At 50.3% G+C, this 25,728-nt stretch overlaps 2 protein-coding genes and 2 pseudogenes across 2 annotated transcripts in view; 3 read left to right on the forward strand and 1 right to left on the reverse strand.

The window, feature by feature from the left end:
• The window catches only part of LOC139789285 (zinc finger protein 501-like), a 373,834-nt gene that overhangs the window by 73,395 nt on the left and 274,711 nt on the right, over positions 1-25,728 (forward strand).
• LOC139789282 (zinc finger protein 3-like) lies at positions 2,669-3,797 on the reverse strand (annotated as a pseudogene).
• On the forward strand, positions 12,975-14,687 carry LOC139789171 (endogenous retrovirus group K member 8 Gag polyprotein-like). The gene is made up of 2 exons (XM_071729690.1): positions 12,975-13,136; positions 13,413-14,687. Exons 1-2 carry the CDS (start codon positions 12,975-12,977, stop codon positions 14,685-14,687), a joined length of 1,437 nt encoding a protein of 478 aa, XP_071585791.1.
• On the forward strand, positions 21,520-22,035 carry LOC139789172 (olfactory receptor 14J1-like; annotated as a pseudogene).

Here is a 25,728-nt window from a genome sequence, read left to right on the forward strand (position 1 = left end):
CTCATCACAACCCTCTGAACTCTGTTGTTGATCCAGTTATCAATCCACCTCATAGTCCAGTCATCTGCCCAACATTTCTTGAGTTTTGTTATGAGCATGGAGTGGGAGACAGTGTCTAAAGAATTACTGAAGTCAAGGTATATGACATCCACTGCTCTCCCTTCATCTGCCCATTTGGTCATCCCTTTGTAGAAGGATATCAGGTTAGTCAAGCAAGATCATCCCCTAAAAAGAAAGGACTTGGAAATTGTGGGTGGTTGCATTGATACAAGCTGCTTGATGAGGCTTTGCTGCTTGGAAGCAGGAGGCTGGTTATGAAAGTGAGAAAACAGACAGATTAATTCAGCTTGAGTATTCTAAGATTGCTATAGCTTAAACCAGGATGAACCCTACTCAGGTTTGCTATGGGGCAGAAAGGGTTTGCAAATTACTGTACCCTCAGCACTGAGAATGAGATACAAAACTTGGAAAGCCAAACAAAAACCCTGCAGCAAGATCTGTGCTGTGCATCAGCAGCACTCATAATACTGACCTGGACAAAGTGGAGAGGTGGACCCAGGTGAACCTCCTGAGGTTCAACAAGACCAAGTGTAGAGTGCAGGATCAGAACAATCCTCACCATCAGGACAGGATGGAGGATGAGGTTTTAGAAAGCAGCCCTGCAGAGAAGGACTTGGGGTGCTGGTGGGTGGAAAGCTGGACATGAGCCAACAGTGCACGCGTGCAGAAGGCCAGAAGGGCAATCACATCCTGGGCTGCATCAAAAGAAGAGTGTCCAGCAGACTGAGAGAGGGGATTCTGCCACTTTGCTTTGGTAAAACCTCACCTGGAGTACTGCATCCAGCTCTGGAACCCTCAATAGAGGAAGGACATGGACCTGATGGAGCGGGTCCAGAGAAGAGCCACAAAAATGATCAGGGGGCTGGAACACCTCTGCTAAGAGAAAGGCTGAGGGAGACAAGAGTGTTCAGCTTGGAGAAAAGAAAGCTCTGGGGAGAGCTTCATATACTGAAGGGGCCCTACAGGAATGCTGGAGAGGGACAGTTTGCAAGGGCCAATAGAGCTCCCATCAAACCCAAATTATTCTGTGGTTATCTGTTTCTCTAATATTCAGCCACCTCAGATATTATGGTGAATGGCCAGAGCTGTCCCAAGGTGGGGTTTGGAGGCACCAGAACCATGGGTGGTGTACAGAGACTGATGAGCCAAGGCTCAGAGCTGTGCAGACTGTGGGCAGTAGAGGAGTATCCTGGGAGTGCCTGAAGGGTGGGTTTGGGAATGGTGGAGCTTTTCTTTACTGTGGGAAACAGCTTGGGCAAGAAAGAATGGCCAAAAGTGCAGCTGAGAATGCCTGGAGTGGAGAACAGAAGAAAGAAATGTCACTGCAAGGGCCATGCTGGGGAAAACCACATCCCCCAGAAGGAGCCTGGATCAGCCCAAGGCTCTGTGTGCCAAGGCAGAGGCAGGGAGGACACAGAGATGTCAGGAGAGGAAGGGGACAGCAAGGTGGGGCAGGCGGGTGAAGGAGCAGAGCCTGCAGGGCAAGAGGCACAGGGGATGGGACAGCCCAGGACAGATTGTGGTGGAGATGAGAGAGGGAAAAGCTGTGGAAAAGCTGGAGGCACGCTTGGCACAGATGGTTCCTGTTCCCCACACACCCTGCAGGGGACGCTTTCTCAGGGCTGTCCCTTTAGGGGGGCCCAGGTACACGGCAACAAACTTTGGAAACTTTGGACTTGGACTATGCCTTGGATTTTTTTGTTGAGAAAGAAGCTTCAGCAGCTTCCTCTCCTCTCCTCTTGAGCAATTGTCATGGGCTCAGCATCAACCCCCCTGACAGCTGTGATCTTGATACCAATTTTATGCCCCAAACAAGGCACGGACAGAGTAACTGCTCAGAGACAAAGTTTGTAGCCTTTAAGCAGGAGGTATTTATTAACGGCCGGGGAGCAGCCAGGTTTTCCTGGGCAAACTGCTCCGATTCAGCAATCTCACAATTCAGCTTTTATACAATTTTGCCAAGCAATTGCAACATACTTTATGAATATTCATTATATTGCAACATCTGCTTTTAATATTCATAACAGGCGGAGTTGAGGCAGAGTTAGAGGGTTGGTCTTCAATTTGGGGAGGACTTTTGGGGTCGTTCCTGTATTTCATCCTCTTGAACTGGTGTCCTTTCCATAACTTTTTCCTAATTTGTATAGTTTCCTTGTGCATTTGGCAGGGTCTTAGTGACCTTGGCTCATCCTAAAACTTCTGAGGCTACTGATGCCAAATTTTATGTTATTTCATGGTTTTAGTGTTCTTTTCTGTCAACCTGTCCTGTTCTCTCAGACAATTTATTACCTCCGTATTTTCCTAATGCTAAGCTTTCTTATAGTGCCTTGCATTTTATGTTTTAACTCGTTATTTCTCGAAGACTGCTTCCTTTTGGGCGGCTTCAATCTGGGCTTCTGGGATGGAGGGAGCTGCTGGCAAGTGGGCAGTGCTGCAGAGAGAAAGCTCTGGGCAGGAGCAGCTCCTCTGCAGAGCACAGCAGGGCTGAGGTATCTGGGGTAGATGATAGGTATCATCTGCGAGGTTATCTGGGGGAGATGAGCAAGGCAGAGAGAGCTTCAAGGGGGTGAAGATGGAGGGGATGAGTGCCAGGAGCTCCTGCTTTCTTTCAAAGTCCTGCTGCAAAGTCATAATAAAATGCTCCATATGGGTGTTCCCTACCAAATAATAGACACAGACATGGCCCCATCCTGCCACATCCCCTGAGGAGTTTGTCATAGTGATAATCACTTCCTTGCTTTACCTTATATGGTAAAAAAACCACAACATATTAGAGATGTCGTAGCATTGAAACTCTCAAGCTTGGAAAATGTGGTGACTTTGACCACGCCCCTTCATTTCTGGTGATGGCTGAGGTGGGCCTGGTGATGAGAGGTGAGATTGTAGGTCTGGTAAAAACTCTTCTGACACTGGGAGCAGCTTTAGGGCTGTTCACTCCTATGAAGGCGCTGATGTCTCAACAAGTGGGACCTTTGACGGAAGGTCTTGGAGCAGTGGGGACACGAGTAGGGTTTCTCCCCTGTGTGGATGAGACGATGCCTGATGCGATTAGAGCTCGTGGAAAAGCTCTTCCCACAGTTGGGACATTTGTAGGCACGTTCACCCATATGGATCCGTAGGTGTTGGGTAAGACTCGAGCTGGCTGTGAAGCCCTTCCCACACTGGGGACACGTGTTGGGTTTTTCCTCAGTGTGGACATGTTGGTGATTAATCCAAGAGGTACTATTGTTGAAGGCTTTCCCACAGTGAGTGCAGGGATACAACTTCTCTCCTGTATGGATGAGGTGATGGCGTGATAATGCAGAACTCTGGGTAAACTCCTTCCCACACACCACACACTTATAGGGTCTCCTATATGGATACAGTGATGCTCGGATAAATGGGAACTCTGGGTAAACTCCTTCCCGCACTCAGAGCATTTAAAGGGTTTCTCACCTGTATGGATCCGTTGATGCTGGATAAAATGCCATCTCCTGCTAAAACCTTTCCCGCGGTCAGGGCAGGTGTAGGACATGGTGCCTGTGTGATGGTGTCACCATTGGACCAGATCCGAGCTGTCACTAAACCGTCTCCCGCAGTCAGAACATCTCTGGGGTCTCACCCCAATGGATTTTCTGATGGTGGAGATGGGCCCAGAAGATCCTAAACCTTTTCTCACATTCCTGGCCAATGTCAAATTTTTCTCCTGGATGGATTCAGTGATTTTTCACTAATGTCAAACTTTGACTAAAAGCTTTCTGGTCCCGCGAGGTTTTTGCCCAGATCGAGCCACCCCGTGTCTGTGAAAGAAGCCATAGTGCAGTAACAAAGTAGAGGAGATATTTTTTTTTTTTTTGGTGAGGGCAGCCAAAACCTACATCAATCTTTTTGTGGGTGAAAATGGAGTGTGAGGTGGAATGAGGAGGTTACCCATAGAGTTGGACACCTATCGGAGGGTGCAGGCTTGTGGAGCAAAGAGACGACTCAATATGAGTTAGCAACAAAGCTCAATTTTATTAAGCAAAGCGTTACATTTATATGGTCTTGGCGTCTTCGTGGCTCATGTTGATTGGCTGCGTGTTGCTGTTCACACACCTGCTGTTGCATTGCGATAGGGTACTGCTTATCGTCCTTGTCCTGCTTTGTTGATCGCAGGCATCCTGTTTGCACCTTTTTATCTGCCGTAACTTTCTTCTTCTCACGGGCTCAGAACTAGTTAAATACAACTGTTTATGTGCTGTCTATGCGATGCTTTCCCATCCTGTTATTCTTCTTTTCTGCTGCCAACTCCCTTATCTTTTGCACATAGCTGATCTTTTAATAACCTTGCAGCTGGGCCTCAAGGCCCTTAGCTCACTCTGGCTAAAGCTAATTAGTCAGGATTGCTCACATGTCCGTTTTCTTCCAAAAAACTCCCAACAGACACCCACTGATCATCCTTTACTTCATCTTTAGGTATTATACTGGCACCTAAAACTCAGAGGGGAACTGGGTTTGATGCAGGGTACTGGGGTTGTGAGCCACTCCTGGCTTGAGCTGGGATCATTCATTTGCATTTACACTCCCTGGGATAATTTAGTTCTCCCCTATTTCTGTCAAAAAACCTTGGGGTGATTTAGGGGTCCGTGCATGCCACCAGACATCTCTGATGTGATTTTGTGCTCCCCATTGTGGCACCAAATCCCCACCATGACCTGGGGGTTCCCCCATCACACCCACATGCAGGATGAGCTGTCATCCACTGGGATGAGTTAGGGTCTCCTGAGATGTTTTGGGAATCTCCAATTGTGGCTCCTGAGCCCTGGGGTTATTAAGTTCCCCAGAAGGATTCCAGGGTTCTCATCATTACCCCTGGCTCCAGAGTAATTTGAGGGTCCCCAGTTGCAGCCCTCAAACACTTGGGATGACTTGGGGGTCTATTATTGCCCCCAACCCAAGATGAACTGGGATTCCCCAGATGAGGTGGAGGGAGATCCAATGACAGCTCCTCCACCCTCCAGAAATGTTGGGGTGTGGCCAATCCCACCACCCTCACCCCAGGGATAAGTTTAGATTCCCCCTCTAACCCATCCCCCTCCCTCCCCATCTTGTGCTTCTCTCCCCCAGTTTGGGCAGTACTGGGATAATCACCCCCCTCCCATCACCTTCCATCACCTCCGGTACCTGCAGGGGGAGCACAGCCCAGGCCGGTGCGGGGGGGGGGGATGCTCTGGCAGTCACCAGTTGGGGGGTCCTGGCTGCGGGGCGGGGGGTGTGGGTGCAGCCCCGGGGTGGTGGAGCGAAACCTCCCGGGAGCTGCAGCACGATCGCGGGAAGCGGCAGGGGGAGGAAGAAAAGGTGGGGAGGGGCCTCGGGGGGGGGGGACCTGCCCTGGGGGTGAGGTTGGAAGTTGGTAGGGGGGGGACACCAGGGTTGTGTCCTGGGGAGTTGGAGACATCAGGCTTGTGGCATGGGCAGGGGCAGGGGACACATCACAGCTGGGTGGTGCTGACCCAACCTCAACACAAAGCCTGTGGGCCCTGGAGATAAGAGGCTGCTAATTCACTGCTTTCAGGTGTAAACTCAGGGGGACAATGACCAGCCTAGTGGGTACTGCCCTGAAGGGTTCTTCCTTCTCCTTCATTTCCATTTCACACTCTGCTTGCTTCTACTCAAAGAACAGAATTCATTCTGCAATATTTTTTTCTTCAGAGCACCTCTAGTTCTGGGAGGCTGCAGACTCCATCTCTGATGGAACAAGAGAGATCAGAAGCATTGGGTTGTGGTGCCAGGACTGGAAATGTGGCAGCTTCCACAAGCTTCTCACAGGAGCTACCCCTGTGATCCCCACTGCTTTCAAAACATTACTGCACTATACCAAGGCAGTTTAAAACTTGAACACTGAGTTTATAAATTAGATATTAGGAGAAAATTCCTAGGGCTGTAAGGGACAGGAATAGTTTGTCCACAGGACCTGTGGATGCCCTCTCCCTAGAAGTGATCAGGGCCAGGTTGGAGGGGGTCTGGATCAATCTGATCTAGTGGGAGGTGTTCCTGCCCATGCAATTAGATGATCTTTAAGGTCCCTTCAAGCCATTCTATGATTCTATTATTGTTTAACTGGTTTCTCTGTCCCATTTGGAGTGGCAATGCTCAAAAATGTCACTACCCATGCTCAAAGAGTCAGGGGCTTTTTGTTAGCAGGGGTCCCTCTAGCCTATGGGTCTGTATTTCAGTATGGTAATAGTTCATTAACATGTTAATACAATGAATATAATTATTCAGTGTTTTTCTACCCACAGCATTCAAAGCTATGACCAAGATAAATTGTGGGAAGCTGTGGGGAGTGCTCCTTCCCATCACTGCCATCTCTCTTTACAGGTATCTTGCAGGCCTGTCTCAAGGCCAGGCTGTTGCCTACTTGGGATGTTTTTTTCCTAGAATTAGAACCTGGTTTTGTCTAATTCTTACTCTTTCACTTCTATGTGAGGCCTATTATTCTTCTGTGTCTTTTCCCCCAGATCTTTATTTCTTTCCATTACTAAATGGCATGAGGGCTGTGTGGTCTGTGCTCCTCTCTCCACTGGCTCCTGCTGCCCTGTCACTTGTATGGGGGGGATCCTCGTCTCCCCTCCGCCCCCCTGGCACTGGGCTGGCCTGGCTCTGCCTGCTGCGCAGAGGTGCCTGGCTGGGCTTGGCTCTCCCCTGCATGCTGGCATAGCTCTCCTCCCTCCCAACATGGGCCCGGCTCTCCACGCTCCCAGGCTGGGCTCGGCTCTTCCCACTCCTGCCTCGGCTCCGGGCCTCCCCACACCCCGCTGCAGCTCTCCCTGCTCCCCAAAGGGACCACCTCTCCCCACTCCTTGGCCAGGCCAAGCCCAAGGGTGGCCGGGTACAGGCTGAGCCGCTGCCCCATGTGCTGCAGCAGCCCGGCCGCCTGCTGCTGGTACCAGAGCTCCCTGCCAGGCTCCAGCCCGGCGTGGTGCCAAGGGCTGTGGTCCAGCTGCTGGTGGCTGAAGTCCCAGCACTGGCCCGCCGTGCCACCAGCCCTGCCACCCTCCCAGGCCTCCATGGCTATCTGCACCCAGGCTGGGACACAGGGACACCCTGAGGGCCGGACACAGGGCAGGGCAGTGGAGAGGAGCCAGGGAGCCAGCGCTGGCCCTGCTTCCCCCTGCCTGTTCTGATGCACAACGCTTGCTGGGGGGCAGGGGTCCCAACATTACAAACTTCCGACCCCTCCTGGGATCCCCATCATCCCCCGGGGCGCCTTCAGGGCCTTGCTTGGGCTTCCCCCATCATCTGAGATCCTTTCAACATTCCCATGTGCAAAAGTGCCACATCAGCACCTGCCAAGGGGGGTGTGGGGACTGTGTGCAGAAAGGGGAAAGGGTGTGCAAGGCTTTGGGCGTTCAAGGGCCAAGGGGCGTGCAAGGGTGTGCACACAAAGCCCCCTGCAAAGGCCATGTCTGCAGCAGGGCAGGGGTGTGCAAGGCTTTGCCTGTGCAGGGGGGTGCGCAGAGGCCCTGTGTGCAAAGCCGAGGGGCAGTGCAAAGCTCAGGTGTGCACGGCTGCGCACCAGGGCCACATGTGCCAGAGACGAGGCGTGCAAGAGGCATGCAGCTGCAGGCAAAGGCCTGATGTGTGCCTAGGTGTGCGGGGACCAGCTGTGCCTGCAAGGGCTCTGCAAGGTTGCTCACCACTCTTCACCTGGGAGCTGCTGAAGGAGTGAGTGCTCCTTGATGTCCTTCAGCCGCTCCCTCAGCTGCACAGCTCAGGCAGTGCCACAGCGTGGCTCCTGCCCTTCTGCAGGTGGAGGCCTTCAGCCCCAAGGCCCCCACCTTGGTGCTGCCCATGGTCTTCATCTGCTCCAGCTGATGGTGCTTCTGCTCACTGAAGAGCTGCTGTGGGGATGGGAGGGGAAATGTCAGTGCCCCTCTCTGGGGCCCTGGGGACACCACCTTGCATGGAAATAGCAAAAATAATTGAGATTGAATCCTTGTATATCAAATAAAATTGATATTGTATCCTTGTATTAATCACTAAAAACATAATCTATCAAAAATAATTGACTTGATGCTTTGAAAGAGAGGATGTTAAAGAAACTCTGCCAAACACACGCTGGACACTGGCCCTGTCCTGGTCATGGTTGGTCAGGAGATGACCCAGGTGTTTCTGCATAATTTAATATTCAAAGTCCTCCTGACTTGCAGGGTGTTTGGTATATAGGGCTGGGCCCCCTTGCAGGGATTTTGGATGCCTTCCCTATAGATGGCATAGGTTTTCCCACTCTCTGGGAAGGGCTCTCCAAATCCTCACTGCAACCGGGACTCTCCAGGGACTGCGGATCTGGGTGATGGGAATGTCTGCAAGTGGAGATGGATCTGTCTTCATCTCTGTCCTTTCTCTTCTGTAGAAATGCTTTGATGCATTACCCTGTATATTTTCTATCTCTGCTTTATGTGCTTTTTTCTGTATTTTTTTATTTGGTTGTATTATTTAGCTGTCACCAGTAAAACACATCTACTTTTTTCACACTGGTGTCCAAGTTTCATTACTATCCTCAATCGGCAAAACAGGACTTCTAAAACACTCCCCAGAAGAGAGACCCCAAACCAGGGACCCCATATCCACCCCCGAAAAGAGAGTCTGAAAACAGAGCTCCTCACAAAATACAGACATCCAAACCACCCCCAAATCAGGGATCCCCAAAACATCCCCCAAGAGACCCCCAATTGATGGCCCCCAACTCGGGACCCCTAAAACAGCCCCCACACTAAGGGGTCAAAGCTATGGACCCCCCACGCAGCTAACCCCTAAAACGGACCCCCATGGGTCAGAATTTGACCTTCCTTCTCCTTGGGGCCAAGGAGGTTGTCAAGGACGATGTTCATGTGTGTCTCCTCCTGCACACCCAGAACCAGCCTGACCTGCTCTCTGCTGGGACTCTTTCCCCTTTTGCACCAGCAGCTGACCCACATCCATCCCTTCCTGGTGTGAGTCACCTCCCATCATCTTTGAGGAGAACACTGAGATGATCCCAGGATCGGAGAACCTCTTCTGCCAGGACAGGCTGAGAGAGTTGGGATTGTTCAGTTTGAAGAAGTGAAGGCTCCAAGGAGACTTCAGAGCACCTTCCAGTACCTGAAGTACATTGAGATGCCTCCAGGAGGTATCTCCAGTCCCTGAGGGGTACTCGATGATCTTCAAGGTTCCTCCAACCCATTCCATGGAATCCTCCTGTCCAGGGTCCAGTTCAGGTAGGCCCAGGTCCCACCTTTGGTTTTACCCCAGGTCTGGGAGGTGCACCCGGCAGCTCCTCCCAGCCCCATTCCTGTTGGTCACTTTGAGGGCTCAGACTTGTCCCCCCACCTCCCGGACCCCCAGGGGCTGTTGAGCACCTGCCCTAATCAACAAGCTCTGGCAGGCTCAGTGGGGCCCATTGATACCTTGAGGTGCTTCGATTTTTTTGTCCTGACTTTGAATTCTGAAGAAATTTCTTCATTGTTCTCTCAGTATCTGAGGTTCATGCAATGATCCTCAAAAGTCCTAAAGAGCTGTTTACCTTTTTGTAATTTTCATTTACATCTTCAGAACCTGTAGAGCTCATTAGAATGTTAATTTTTCTTGGTGGAGTTAAAGAGGAAGTTTTCAAAGTGCAGCTAATAAAAAATACTCTCTTGTTTTTTTGCAAGGAAATATTTCATTACTTTGCAGTTCAGAGGAGAGGGTGTAGCAGCATTCTCCAAGTGATAATGTTCCAGAGGGTCCCCTAAAAATGCCTGCACCTGAAGGAAAATGATAGAAAAGTGGAAAATCTCCCTTATGAGGGAAAACTGAGAGAGCTGGAGCTCTTCAGCTTGTAGAAGGGGGGAAGGGAGACCTCATTCATGTTTACAAATATGTAAAGGGAGAGAGCCAGGAGGATGGTGCCAGGCTCTTCTCAGTTATGCCCAATGATAGGACAAGAGGCAACAGGCAAAAGCTTGAACATAGGAGGTTTCATATAGACACGAGGAGAATTTTTTTTGCTGTGAGGGTGACAGAGCACTGGCACAGGCTGCTCAGGGAGGTCGTGGAGTCTTCTTCTCTGGGGACATTCAAAACGCACCAGGAATTGTTCCTAGGTGATCTCCTCTAGGTGACTCTGCTCTGGCAGGGGGGTTGGACTCAATGATCTTTTGAGGTCCCTTCCAACCCCCGACTTTCTGTGAGTCTGTGATTTTCTACCCAGTGCTCAAGGCTGTGTCCAAGATAAGTTGCGAGGAGCGCTCCTTCCCATCACTCCCATCTCTCTTGCGGGCATCTTGCAGAACTGTCTCAAGGCCAGGCTGTTGCCCACTTGGGATACTTTTTTCCCAAATTACAACCTTGTTTTCTTCCATTCTTACTGTTTCACTATTATGTGAGCCCTATTTTTATTCTGCATCTCTACCTTATTCCCTTTCATGTGATATTTCACCAAATATGATTTTTTTTCCATAACTCTTACTTCTTTCAGTTAATAAATGACATCAGGACTGTATGATCTGTGCTTCCCTGTCCACTGGTTCCTGCTGCCCCGTCACCAGTATGGGGAGGTTTTGCTTCCACCACCTTTTAATTCCCGATCAAATTCAAACTCAGTCTCAGAAGCCTCAGATTCACTCCAAATATTTCTTCCACGTTCCTCAGGTGTTGCGAGACAAACCTCTCTTAGGACATAGCACTCTGAGGTCCAACAGGTGTTCCAGCAGAAGTGCACCATTAGTGCTCTGAGCCTGTTGCCCTCAGTATTGGTTAGCCTGGCTTGGTGCTACTGCTCTGGCTTCCACTAACCTCCCCACTGGCTTGCTCAGGAATGAGCTGAGGCTGTGCTTCAAGCCTCACCTTTTATTGGCCCCCTAATCCTGCTCATGCGCAGTGGGAGCCCGCCCTAATCAGGCACAGGTGGGCTTAACACAAGCTCATGCCCACTACCTGGTAATTAGTGGCACCTGGTTGCCTCATTGCCTCATTTCACTACACTTCATCCCACCCCCCCCCCTTTTTTTTTTTTTAAATGAAGAACTACCGTTTCTTATAATGACAATTGTAATAAGTTCATATGATCTAATAAACACCAATACAACAAAAATGACAATTCCTCCTGTTCTGTTTTTTGGCGTTTGGTTTTTTTTTTTTTTTTTGTGTTTTTTTTTCTGCCACCTCTGCAGTGACCCTTATTGAAAAAATTGAGGGGGTTGGGTGGGTTCATGGATGGAAAGAACAGCCCCTAGTTGGCTCATAACTTCCCTGCCAACCAACCCTCCAAGTTGTCCCAGTAGCAGCAACACATAAGGACGTATGGTCACCACTTGTCCTTCGGGGAACTGTAATTGCACAGGTTTAAGGGCCTGAAGGGGGGTGGAACCACCACCTATTCCCTGGACGGCATTGTGGGCAGTGATAAGTTTTCAATGACGAGGCCACACATAAAGGTTGATTATGTTAACATCAGCCCTGGTGTCCATCATCATGGAAAGGGTCTTGACCTCTTAACCAGCAGTCAACTTTACAATTATGATTGGCCTTGTCTTCATCTGTTGCACTAAGGTTACCAGAGTGCTTCCAGAAGATCCAAAGCCTTGACTGCCTCGTTCCACAGGGGTGTTCTTCCCCAGATTAATTTTTGGAAGGAGGACCAGTTGTGCTAACCGAGTTCCTGCTTTGATTATCAGGGGGGGCGTTAATGTAAAACAAGTAATCATGATCTCCCCTGTATAATCCGCATCTATAACTCCTGGGAGCACAACAAGTCCTGCAACTCCAGGGGAAGAACGGCCCATTAGTAAGGCTCCAACCATGCTTTCTTCTTCGTATATTGGTCCATATATTCCCATTTGTATCCGGTGTACTTGTGTTGTCGTGAGGGTAACTTCTACTGCTGAGGGCACATCGATGCCCAGGCTTCCCCTTGCGGCTGGGGCGGGGAGCTGGTGTAAAGCACTGGCCCGGCTGCTTGTGTCATGGCGCGGGGGCCTTGCGTGCTGCGCCTTCCGTTTTTTGCAAACCTGCATGCCAGGTTGTTGTGGTTGTCTTTCTGGCATCGGTCACACCACACCGTGGCTGAGCAGACTCTTGCCGAGTGGCCTGTGGCTCCACATTGAAAACAGACAGGGGTGGATTTTCTTGATCGATTTCTCTTTCTGTATCGATTTCCTCTTCTGTCCAGTTTCTGCGCAACTGCCGCAAGGAGCTTTTGAGTGGGTTCCAAGGCGGCAGCAAAGGCACTGGCCATGCCTTGGTGTAGGTAGCAGGTGCCAGGACTTGCCGGGTGATGGGCCGGACGGTGCTCGCCCCGCCTGTGCCCAGTTGGGGCTGGCCCAGGTGCGCATGCCCGGGTTCGGCAGGGTGTGGTTCCTGAGCAGGCTCGAGTGCCAGGCGGATCGAAGTTAGTTCACTGATACTAACTCGAACCAACACTAGCTCGATTGACTCTGTTCGCGAACCGAGCTCGCGCCCACGGCGAGATTCGTCTCGCGCAACATCTGGTGGAGAATGCGGGCAGCAATTTCGGTCTAAACCGTCTCCCCGAGCGTTTCGTCCGAAAGTGACCCTTCTCCACAGACCGTTTGATACCCCGAAAGATTCGGGTAAGAGAAACCTTTTCTTCTCTTCGACATCGACATCAGTAAAACCGATGATGGGATCCTATGCAAGCAAACCTACCGGCACCGCCGTTGCCGAGCAGATTGTAGCCCAGGCGGAAAGGCAGGAACCCCTCCGCTACCCGAGTCCTGAGACCGCCTGGAACCTCTGGGGGGAGGTGTATAATCTGCTGGCAAGTCTCCACTATAAGGAGACCAACGGCGACATTATTGGTGCGGACAACACCTGGCGGGTCGTTTGCAATCTATTAGCTCTTATGAAAGCCGAAATAGAAGTGGCAATTGTCACCACCGTTACGAAAGACCGAGGCATTTCCCCCGAAGGAAATGCCTGCTGTGACCCCCTCGGCACCACCCTTCGAGGGGGAGGAGCCCGAGAGAGCGCCAGCCGTGACCCCCTCGGCACCACCCTCCGAGGGGGAGGAGCCCGAGAGAGCGCCAGCCGTGACCCCCTTGGCGCCACCCCTGGAGGAAGGAAAAAACGAGCAAGTATGTCTGGGGCTGACCAGTGGCAAGCCTGCCATAAAGGGCATGTCCGGGAAGCCCCACCAAACCGTGACCGAATTCCTATCGGATATCGGCCCGGAAGTCGAAACACCGGAAAATGATGGGGCGGAAACCGCGGCTTCCAGCACCTCCGGCTGCCGCGGAGAGTTACCCCCGCTGCCGCCCCCGGCCCCACGGAAGGCTGCAGAGAAAAAAGCAGCCCCTCAACCAGCGGCAGTATCTGCGCTGGAAGACAAGATATTGGCCCTGCAAGACCAGGTCACTTGGGCCGTGCAACTAATAGAGAAGCGGGACGTCAAACATCGCCCAGCTTTTCAGCAGTACAGGAACCCACCCACCCTGACGGACGACGAGGATGATGTCCCGACCCCGCCGCGGCAACTTCAAAACGCCCGGGGCGCTACTACCGGTCGCCCAGGGCGCTGGTCTGGCATCATCCGGGATGCCATTCTGGAGGGCGAGTGGGAGCCCACCACTGTGGCGTGCCCCGTGCTGCAGGGCGCTAATGGACAGCCGGTGTTTGAACAACACTCATGGAAAACCCTGCAGCAGGCGAGGCAGATAATCAAAGAACAGGGGCTGAGGTCAGAGAGCGGCCGGGCCATCCTGGACTGGCTGTTCACTTCCGATGTAAACAGCCCATATGACTGTCGCAGTCTAACTCAGTACCTACTAACCCCCTCCCAACAAATCATCTGGTTAAGGGAGTGGGAATGCCTCGCCGCGGCGGAAGTTAACCGCGCTAAGGCACCCGGAGATCCGCTAGCGGGCGTCACAGCGGAGATGCTCACGGGCTCCAGGCGCTTTGCAGAGATCGATCTTCAGCTAGAATACCCGCGCGAGCTCCACCACGCCGCGGCAAGACTGGCACGTCAGGCATTTTACGCAGTACCAGAACCGCACCCGGTACCATCATTTACCAATGTAAAGCAAGGGTTGAACGAACCCTACCAAAATTTTGTCGATCGACTGTGGCAATCTGTCACGGCTCAATCAGACCTAACGATAGAGCAGCGTGAATCTATGTTTAAACTACTGGCATTCGAGAATGCAAATCCCAGATCAAAAGCCCTCTTCTCGACACTGCCGAAAACGGCGCCAGTATCAGAAATGCTGGACGTTGCCGCCAGGGCGTCTCAGCACCAGCAGCACCAGGAAATGGCTGGTGCTTTCGCCGCCGCATTGGAGCCAACCCATCAGCTCCTCGCGGCGGTAGTACAAAAACTGGGCAATAACGGAGGACGTGGCGGTCAAAACCGGCGAAATCGCCCGAACAGACAGAGGCAGTCCAGCCCGGTCTGTTCGCGATGCCACGCAAGGGGACACACCTGGCGAAACTGCTCTGCAGTCGTCTGGTGTAATCGCTGTCAGCAAGCGACACACAACGACGCAGCCTGCTGGTACCAAAAAAACGGCAGGGACAGCGCGAGGGGCCCCCGCGCCGGGATACAAGTAGCCGGGCCAACGCTGTATGCCGGCTCCCCGCCCCAGCAACCCGGGGAAGCCTCGGCATCGATTTACAATCTGCGATAGACACCACGCTGCTGACCACGGCTGTCCACACAATACCAACAAACACGTACGGACCGGTAATCCATGAAAATTCTAACGTTGGTGCACTTTTAGTAGGACGTTCTTCCTCAGGACTGGCGGGACTAGTAGTGCTCCCAGGGGTTATAGACGCCGACTCCACGGGGGAAATAAAGATAATGTGTTTTACACTAAATCCCCCCCTAGTAATTAAGGCAGGGACCCGATTAGCACAGCTAGTCCCACTCCCAAAATTAGACCTAGGAAAGAACGTTAAAACAGAGAGAGGCGATCGGGCCTTTGGCTCATCTGGAGACACCTTGGTAACCCTGGCGCAACAGATGAGAACAAGGCCGATTATAAACATACAGATGGCAATCGGCAAAGAGGTAAAAACCCTCCCTGTAATGCTAGATACAGGAGCCAACGTCACAATCATCAGTAAGAATATCTGGCCTCGAAAATGGAAGCTTATTGCAGTTTCTGACGCCGTTCAGGGGATAGGTGGCGGTTCCACCCCCCTGCAAGCGCACCAACCAGTACAAATTAAATTTCCAGAAGGGCAAGTGGTAACTGTGAGACCATATGTGTTACCCTTGCCCGGTCAGCTCGGGGGGTTGGTCGGATGGGACGTGATGAGCCAGATAGGGGCCATCCTCACTATCCCTGAACCCACCCAACCCTCCCAAAATTTTCAATAAGGGCCACTGCTGACATGCCGCTGACCCCCAGACTACACTGGAAGTCGGACACCCCTGTCTGGGTAGAGCAGTGGCCACTTTCCAAGGAGCGGCTAGACATAGCAAATCGCCTGATAAAAGAACAGCTAGACGCTGGACACGTGCAGCCATCCGTGAGCCCGTGGAACACACCCATCTTCGTGGTTCCAAAAAAGTCGGGCAAGTGGAGATTGATACAAGATCTGAGAAAAATTAATGACCAGATGTGGCCAATGGGCACCCTCCAACCTGGGCTGCCCCTGCTTACCATGCTACCTAGAGACTGGCATCTTCTGGTCATGGATTTAAAGGACTGTTTTTTCAATATCCCCTTAAATCGTGAAGATACTGCTCGCTTCGCGTTCACGGTCCCATCAGTTAACAAAAGTGAACCAGCGAAGCGATATGAGTGGGTGGTACTGCCACAGGGAATGAGAAATTCCCCGACCATATGCCAATCGTATGTGGCACGGGCGCTCGCGCCAATTAGAAAAGCAATGCCGGATACGATAATTTATCATTATATGGATGATATCTTATTTTGCCAGCAAGCCCCATTCCCCGAAAACATCGGCCAGGTCTTGACCGACCACCTCAAGACCAAAGGACTAATCGTAGCTCCGGAAAAAATTCAAATGAAGTCACCCTGGAGCTACCTAGGGTGGAAGGTAACTGATGCTATGGTGAGACCTCAAAAATTAGAAGTAGTCCATTCAGTTAAAACACTGAATGACGCCCAAAAACTAGTGGGCGAACTACAATGGGTTAGACCCATTATAGGTCTCACCAATGCAGACATCCACCCCTTTTTGTCCTTATTACGGGGTACACATCCAGGGGCACTTGTGGACTGGACCGAGGACCACTCCAACGCCTTGAAGCAGGTCGTCCACAAGCTGACAACCGGCTATGCGGATCGGCGAGACGCCACCCACCCCATCGGAGTGTGGGTATGTAACCACCCCTCATTCCCCTTCGCTTTACTCATGCAGGACTTCACGAACAAAAGAATACCTGGGGAACGCAAACTCAATCTGACTTATAACCAAGACTACAAGATCAGAGTCTATAGCTATTTTAGAATGGCTATTCCCTCCCCATATGCCTCAGAAGGGCATATGGCAAAAGACCGAGGTAATAGCATTCCTCATTCGGAAGGGTCGCCAGCGCTGCCTGGAAGTAGACGGCCAAGAACCGGAGTGGATCAACATCCCAATCAAAACCACCGATTTTGACTGGATGCTACAACACTCCGAGCCTCTACAGCTCGCCCTACTTGGTTATCCCGGCGAGGTGCATCATGATGGCCCAAAACATCAGCGATTACAAGCTATCAGCCAGTTCCAGTGGCTCGAGCAACCGATTGTCTCGGAGCACCCAGTGCCCGGTATAACAGTATTCACAGATGCTGGACAAAGATCCAGAATGGCTGCCTGTGTATGGAAGGACAAAGGCCAGTGGAAACAGCATCTGATTCCAGGCACCTCCGAGGACAATCTACAAACCCTGGAACTGCTCGCGATCATCTGGGCCCTGACGCAGTGGCAGCAAGTTCCCGTTAACATCGTCTCCGACTCCCAATATGCAGTCGGAGTCGCGAACCGTATCGAGGATGCCCTCATTAAGCCAGTGCCCAACAAAAGGCTACAGGAACTCTTCCTATCATTGCAGCATGCGCTGAGAATCCGAACACAGCCATGCTGCATTATTCATATCCGTAGCCACAAGACAGCGCTAGGCCTGGGGGAAGGGAATGCCAAAGCTGACTCTCTAGTCAGCTTAGGTTTACAAAACCCAGTTACCGAATTCTCCAAAGCCCAGAACAGCCATTCTCTATTTCATCAGAGCGCTAGGGCCTTGAAGCGCACGTTCGACATCACTTGGGAGGAGGCAAAAGGCATCGTTAAAGCCTGCCCCCAGTGCGCCCAGTTCGGCCCTGCCCTGGGAATGGGTGTGAATCCACGCGGGCTTCAAGCCGGAGAAATCTGGCAGATGGACGTAACACACGTCCCGGAATTCGGAAGACTGAAATATGTCCATGTTACAATTGACACCTTCTCAGGCATGCTTTGGGCAACAGCTCAGACGGGGGAGAAGGCGCTACACGTGGTCCGTCATCTGACCAACTGTTTCACTGTCATGGGGATCCCTCAGGTAATAAAAACAGACAACGCGCTGGCCTACACAGGCGCAAAGCTCAAGCAATTTTTCGCTACCTGGGGAGTGAAACATATTACAGGAATCCCCCACTCGTCTACAGGGCAAGTGATTGTAGAAAGAGCCAATCGCACCCTGCAGACATACCTACAGAAACAAAAAGACAGCGAAAATATGGACCCACAGACACGGCTTAGTAAAGCGCTCTTCACTCTAAATTTTCTGAGCCTAAGCCGCGACTCCCAAGAGCCACCCGTCCTTCTACATTACTCATCGCAGAAAGTCATCAGCATGCCTGAAGTCCAAATTTATTACAAAGAACCAACAACAGGTCAATGGATGGGGCCAAGACCATTGCTGTTCACCGGGAGAGGGTACAGCTGTGTATCCACAGACTCTGGGCCTCTCTGGGTGCCCAGCAAATGGACACGCCCTGCCCCGACCAGACCAGTACCACCAGCTCTGAACAACGAGGCACCACGCAACTAAGATCTTCACGTATTTGTCATCTTTTTCCCCATAAAAACTTAAAAAAAAAAAAAAAAAAAAAAAAAAAAAAAAAAAAAGGGGAAATGTAGGCAGCAGGTGCCAGGACTTGCCGGGTGGGCCGGACGGTGCTCGCCCCGCCTGTGCCCAGTTGGGGCTGGCCCAGGGGCGCATGCCCGGGTTCGGCTGGGTGTGGTTCCTGAGCAGGCTCGAGTGCCAGGCGGATCGAAGTTAGTTCACTGATACTAACTCGAACCAACACTAGCTCGATTGACTCTGTTCGCGAACCGAGCTCACGCCCACGGCGAGATTCATCTCACGCAACACCTTGGTTTTGTTGTGTTTGGGTGGCCCTGGCAGCTACCTCTAGCATCTCCAAGATGTCAGTTGTTTTTGGTAAAGTGGAGAACAGTGACTTCATTCTCGGATTTGTGTTTTCAAATGCCAGCAGCTTGAACATAGATTCTTTTTGCTCTACTCCTAGATCGGATTGAGCTATGACAGATTGCCAAAGTCGGTCAACAAAATGTTGAAAAGGCTCATTCATCCCTTGCTTGATGGCAGTAAATGAAGGGGCTGGAGTAGGCTCTGGGACCACATAGAAGGCTCGGCGGCCTAGGTGCACAGCGACATGGTGGAGTGCGGTTGGGAATTGGAGCTGAACTTGGACATCTGCAAAGCGTCCTGAGCCCGTGAGCATCTCGGCGGTTATCCCTAATAGTGGATCCCGGGGTGCTCGAGGGTGATTTGCTTCCACTTGGGCCAGGCGCTCCCATTCTTGGGCCCAGACAATCTGCTGGGAGGGGGTGAGCAGGTACCTGGCCAGATTGCGGCAGTCATGGGGGCAATTAGCGTCGGTGGTGAAAAGCCAATCCAGGACAGCCTGGCCACTCTCCGATTTTAATCCTCCCTCTCTCAGGGTCTTCTTGGCTTGCTGTAAGGTTTTCCAACTGTGCTGTTCGAATTGAGGCGGCCCGTTGTTATCATGCAGAACAGGGCAAGCGATGGTGCTGGCCTCCTGATCCCCTTATGTATGAAGGCTTCCCAACAGGTCACTGACCTCCTGCCAAAGTTCCCACACGGCCGCAGCGGACAGGGAGGAGGAGATTTCTTGCTCCTTCACCCATGTCATCGGCTTCTCATTAGTAGGGGTACCTGATGACAGTCCCATCTTTTTCTTTTTTCTTGGTGAATCAATGGTGAGGAAGGAAGGTAGTAGGTCTTCGTACCCGACTGCTTGGGTTGTCTGCTGATGCTAGTTTGTGCCGGAACTGGCTCCCTTCCTTCTGGTTCGTCTGAGCGAGGGCTAGACCGAGGTCTCTGCCCGCATGCTCAACCAGATGTTGCAAGACAAACCTCTTAGGGCACGGCGCTCAAAGGTCCAACATGTGTTCCAGGAGAAGTGCACGAAAAGTGCCCTGAGTTTGTTGCCTCAGGATTGGTAAGCCTGACTCAGTGCTACTGCTCCAGAAGCAACTAACCTCTTTGCCGGCTTGCTCACAAAGGAGCTGAGCCTGTGTTTGGAAGCTCACCTTTTATTGGCCTCCCAGTCCTGCTCATGCGCAGTTGGGGCCTGCCTTAATCAGGCACAGGTGGGCTTAACACAAGCTCATGCCCACTACCTGGTAATTAGAGGCACCTGATTGCCTCATTTCACTACTGTTTTAGAAAGTTTTGTCCTGATTTCTCCCTGATGTTTCTCCTATGACAGGACCATGCCCAGAGGCATCAGATGTCCAACAGGAGCTCCATCAGACTTTTCAGGAGTCCCTTCAGGGCAGGGCTTTCCTGCTCCAGTCTGGGCTCTCCTCAGGCTCTGCTTCCACTTGTCTCTGGCGCAGCTTGGTGGAATGGAAACTCAGGTATGCAGGGGAGAGCAGGGCTGAGACTCCTGAAGCATCCGCTGGAGGAGGACTCAGAACCTCAGGAAGTGCCTCCACCTACCACCCCCCAGCAGTTCAGCTCAGCTCAGCTCAGCTCAGCTCAGCTCAGCTTCCCCTTTTCATTGTCCTCAGGGGGTGTGTGCCCTGTTATTTAGCCCCTGCACCCCCTGAGTGGCTGAAAGGCAGAGCTGGGCTGGGCTGGGCTGGGCTGGGCTGGGCTGGGCTGGGCTGGGCTGGGCTGGGCTCGGCTCGGCTCTGTGAGCAGGGGCAGGAAGGGAGACGGGGCCAAGGAACCAGCTCCTGGCTGGGGCAGCTCCAGGCAGCAGATGTGTCCATGGCAAGGAGGTGTCCATCTTCCCTCTGCCCTCTGGAGCTCTGGACAATGCCCTCTGTGAGGCTGGGGAGGAGCTGACCCTCCCTTCATCAGACCAGCTCCCCCTTCTTTACACACGTCCACAGGCAATCCTCTTGCCTTGCTCTGTTATCATTGAGTGCAGCAGAAATGCTGAGGATTTGAGATGTCCAGGAACATTCCCTGGGAGAGATGGGGGGAGCTAAAATAAAAACCCAAACCTCCCTTAAACTGCCTTTTGCAACCCCAGTTCCTCATCATGGAGATGAAGAGGACCCCTTTTTTTAAGCACTGCTTTCACGTGACAAACTTTACCACTAACAGTGTCTCTATCTTGGGGGTTCCTCTTGAGCTGCAGGCTGCCCTCCAGAAGGAAACAGATAAGAGCAGAACTGAGGGAGAGACCACATGTCCTCACTTCTCTACAAAACTTACACTTTACCTCCAGATATCCCTTAAAGACCAGTAGATATCTCAGGCATATCTGCCTTAAAAATACTTGTCATTATTTTTGATGTAAGTAGAAGAGAAAAAATGAAAAACTTTCCCTTCAGGTATGCTTTGGAGGCTGGTACATTGGGGGTAAAAATTCTCAAATGTTCATGGATGTCTAGATTGGATTTAATCTGAATTCCCCCCATGTTTCATTTTTACCAATTTCTGTAGGGCAGCACTGACTCCTGCACAGCCCAGAGATCAGCCCCTTCTCCCTATGACACCATAAGCCAGCACCAACCACAGCTCATGAATGGGACTTGCCAAAATTCTTCCTGTATGAAGCAAGGTGCTTTGGGGATTTCTGTGAGAAACTGAATGGATCTTCCAAGAAAATTCTGACATTACTTATTTAACATTTTCTTTCTCTGACAGTGCACCATCCCCAGAGACAGCAGATGTCCAACAGAAGCTCCATCAGCCAGTTCCTCCTCCTGGCATTTGCAGGCAGGCAGGAGTTGCAGCTCTTGCACTTCTGGCTCTTCCTGGGCATCTACCTGGCTGCCCTCCTGGGCAATGGCCTCATCATCACCACCATCGCCTGTGACCACCACCTCCACACCCCCATGTACTTCTTCCTCCTCAACCTCTCCCTCCTTGACCTGGGATCCGTCTACACCACTCTGCCCAAAGCCATGGCCAATTCGCTCTGGGACAACACGGACATCTCCTACAATGGATGTGTTGTGCAGGTCTTTTTTCTTTTCTTCTTTCTTGGATCAGAGTGGTTTCTCTGGACCATCATGTCCTACAACCGCTTCGTGGCCATCTGCAAACCCCTGCACTACGGGACCCTCCTGGGAAGCAGAGCTTGTGTCCACATGGCAGCGGCTGCCTGGGGCACTGGGTTCCTCTATTCTCTGCTACACACAGCCAATACATTTTCCCTGCCCCTCTGCCAGGGCAATGCCATGGACCAGTTCTACTGTGAAATCCCCCAGATCCTCAAGCTCTCCTGCTCACACTCCTACCTCAGGGAAATCTGGGTTGTTGTTACTGGTTCCTGTTTCGGATTTTGATGTTTTTTTCATCGTGGTGTCCTATGTGGAGATCTTCAGGGCTGTGATGAGGTTCCCCTCTGAGCAGGGAAGGCTCAAAGCCTTTTCCACGTGCCTCCCTCACCTGACTGTTGTCTCCCTGTTCATCAGCACAGCCATCTTTGCCCACCTGAAGCCCCCCTCCATTTCCTCCCCATCCCTGGACTCATGCTGTCATTTCTGTGCTTGGTGGTTCCTCCAGCAGTGAACCCCCTCATCTAAAGCATGAGGAACCAGGAGCTCAAGAATGCCCTGAAGAAACTGACGTATGGATGATTTTTCAGAAGGATGAGCATGATTGACTTAATGTACAGTTCTCTCCTTGAACAACTCATTACAAACCCCTTCAGTCTCCACGGATTTTTTATTAGGTTTTGTTGTGGATTGCGGGAGCGGCAAGGACAATGCGTGCAATACCAACAAAATTTTGCAGTGCTAATTTTCAAACAAATATAGTGCAAATAACAAAACGTGCAAAACTTAAGGATACATTCAATAATATAATGCCCTTTTAAAACAATCTAGAAACTACTCAAACCACTCAATTAATGAATAAAACAGATTGATACATTCAGTGTTATAATGCCCTTCTGAAATAATCTAAAAACTTCAAACCACTCAAGTAATGAATCAAACAAATTGGTTAACAAGTTATCAACCAGATTTCGTTGTCTTAATCAAGTAAGAGTAGACTTCACATTTATGACGTCTCTATTTCATACAATCATTCATACTCACACACTCTTTAACAGAGCTCTGTTCAATATTAGAAAGGTCTGGCATCCACTAGTGCAGAGAGCCAAAAGAGGGATAGGAGAGGCTTACCCGACGAAATCTTGTCGGGAGGCCCCTATAAGCGTCTCCAGGTCCCACCGGCTCATAGCACAATGGAGTCCTAGGACCTTCATAGTTGCGGAATGGAATTGTGTTAAATTTAGGATTGCAACATTCATTTACCACATTCATAACAGGTGAAGTCTGTTTTTTGTGGGTTTTTTTTTTTTGCATGTTTTTAAAAGCAGTATGTATTAATTTTACTATGTGCTACCTAATTTTTTTTTTCTTTTCTCTTTTTCTTTTCTCTTCTTCTTTTCTCTTCTTCTTCTCTCTCTTTTCTCCCTTTTTTAATATACTTGTTTTGTAACTATTCACAATCTTTTGGTACTTAATAGAGGTCCATGTCCTTGTACCTCAAACCATTCTTCAACAAAACCTTTATCTTTTTCATAATATTAACAGCTTTGGCAAATAACTTCTTAAGTATCGCTAACATACAACTAAAACACGTCAAAGTTATCAATATAATACAAAGTACATAAACTTTGAAGCCATCCGGTGAGGCCAAACTAATTGACTAATTCATCTATACCAAAAAAAGCTACATCTTACTTGATATTTTGAGTATGTTCTACTAACTGTTGTATCTCCTTATGTATCGATTTAAAGTGATCACTCAAGTTCATACAACACATACCATCAAAATCTTCACAACCATGGCCAAGAGCTAAAAGCAAAAAATCAATAGCAGCTCTATTTTCTAATACTGCGTGTTGTACAGAAGATAAATCATCAGCTAATTCAGATAATACCTTGCTGGTATCACTAGCATACTTTACCACCCAACAACTCAACTTCTCCAGGTTCCGATGTGCACGAGCGGCAGCTGCTCCCAGCAAAAAAAAAAAAATAGAAGTAACAATCACCTGCCATTTGGACCAAAGGGTAACATCATCATCACATCCCTGCGCTAGTATTTGGGCCAGGCCTCGCTTCCACCGCACACGATGGGTACTGTTCGGGTGTGCGTGAGGCATAGCTAAGCTCAGTTGACCAATGGTGCAAGGCCCTCCAATGGGACGGGACGGTATACCTGACCATGCCCGATCTCCGCAAATTAAAAAGTACCCTGATGGTAATTTCCTAGGAAGCTGTGTCCCAGGCAATGGGTTAGTAGCACCACGAAGGCTATAGTTGCACCATTGGCTGAAATTGCCATTTGGGAAAACGCTGGTAGTAACACATTGTCTCCCCATGACTTCTGTGCAATCAGTGGACAAGCTACTCATCCAGAGACAAAAAGTGGCATTTAGAGAGTCTACAAGGCTTAATTCTTAGGGATTGGGCCCAACAGGCAGACGACTAACCCAAGTGTCGTAGTCACTTAAGCACTAGACTGGCCTTGGTGGAACATAGACTCTCAGTATGAAATTGCACTTGTGTGTGGTTCATTGCTGCTTGAAACACTGGCCACATCTCTTCAGAGGCTGGTACACAAACTAAATACGTAATAAAAGGCGATTTGGGTGTCGCTAGACTGGCACAAAAGGAAGTGGTGTTAAGCTGACGCGCAAGGGTAACCCAGACATTCTGTCGAGGGTCGAAGTTCGGGAAGGCAAAACAATCAAAGTTTCGCCCATGACGGCGAAACAAAGGATGAGATATCGCATCACTTGCAGCGCTTTCTCACCAGACTGAGCTGTAGCCCAAATAAAATGAATATAAGTATCAATAGTAACATGAACATGTTTAAGCCTTCCAAATTCTGGTACATGAGTGACATCCATCTGCCATCTTTCATTTGGACCAAGACCTCGGGGATTAACTCCGAGGCCGAGACCAAGTCCCTTTTGGTTACACTGTGGGCAGGCTTTTACAATGCCTCTGGCCTCGTCCATGGAAATCTGGAAGTGACGGTGCAGTCCTCTGGCGTTCTGGTGGAAGGTAGCAAGCGCATTTCTCGCCTTAGTAAATTGGTCCATGGGTACAGATAGCGAAACCAATCTGTCTGCTCAGGCATTGCCTTCTCCTAGGCCATCAGACCATTGATGACTCCGAATATGAATGATAGCAAAAGGTTGATCTCTCTGTTGGATGGCAGTCCGCAGCTGACGAAATAGGTCATTTAATCACCAGTTTGCGACGTCTTTGAGATATGCGTCCTCAATTCGCTGTACAACTCCCACAGCATATAGGGAATCTGAGACAACATTAAAATGTACATTCAGCCAGCGTGAAAAAGAGTAAACAATGGCTGCCAACTCTAGAGTCTGTAGGGTATCGTCCTCTTGTGAGGACAAGAGTTCATGGCACCACTGCTCTTTGTCTTGCCACGTCACTGCGGTTCGTTGTGAACGTTTTCCTGCATCGGTAAAGACCGTTAGTGCATCTTGAAGGGGTTCCTCAGATCGTTTTGGAACAGGAATCCATTCATGCAAGGACATCCACTTTAACACAGTAGACCGCAATAGGGAGAGATCAATGGTTTGCGGTGCTTCTAGGAGACTTGACTGTAGGGCTGGAGAGTGCTGCAAATACCAGTCCAACTCTCCTTGCTTCATTGGAAGATAAATTGTGCTAGGTTCATCTCCAGTAATTTGGATAATACGGGTTTGGCCTTTACAAATTAGAAGGGCCAATGCCTCAATCTTTGTTTGAATTGTAGTTTTTGGCTGTAGTGGTCCAAAGATCCATTCTAAAACACGGATATCAGCAGACCTAGTCTCCCCCTTTTTCTTTTTGAACTGCGTGATAGCTCCGAATAAATGCTGTTTACCTGTAAGGATGGTTAGGTCTATGGGTAAGTTTACATCACGGCGATCCACGGAGCGCTGAGATATTGTCAGGCCAATTTCACTTATGGCCTGTTGTTGAGCTGTTGAAAGGGTAACAGGGGATGCAGGATCGGTGCCTTTAAGAAGTGGTCATAACGGTTCTAGGTGATTGTTTGTTATACCGATCACAGGGCGTAACCATTGAACATCACCTAAGAATCGTTGTACATCATGTAAGGTGTTAAGAGTCAAATGGAGAGCAGATTTTTGAGGTCTAACTTGTGACTCAGTGATATGCCATCCTAGGTACTTCCATGGTGGTGTACGTTGTATCTTTTCAGGTGCTATTTGGAGTCCCTGGTGA

This window comes from Heliangelus exortis, chromosome W (genome assembly GCF_036169615.1).
Source record: "Heliangelus exortis chromosome W, bHelExo1.hap1, whole genome shotgun sequence".
Classification (NCBI taxonomy): domain Eukaryota; kingdom Metazoa; phylum Chordata; class Aves; order Apodiformes; family Trochilidae; genus Heliangelus; species Heliangelus exortis.

Excerpts from the sequence above, each read along its gene's own strand:
- LOC139789171 (XM_071729690.1), top strand. The coding sequence starts at position 12,975 with ATGCCTGCTGTGACCCCCTCGGCACCACCCTTCGAGGGGGAGGAGCCC. Across the intron at positions 13,137-13,412 it reads AGGAAGGAAAAAACGAGCAA|GTCACTTGGGCCGTGCAACT; the intron begins GTATGTCTGGGG and ends CTGCAAGACCAG.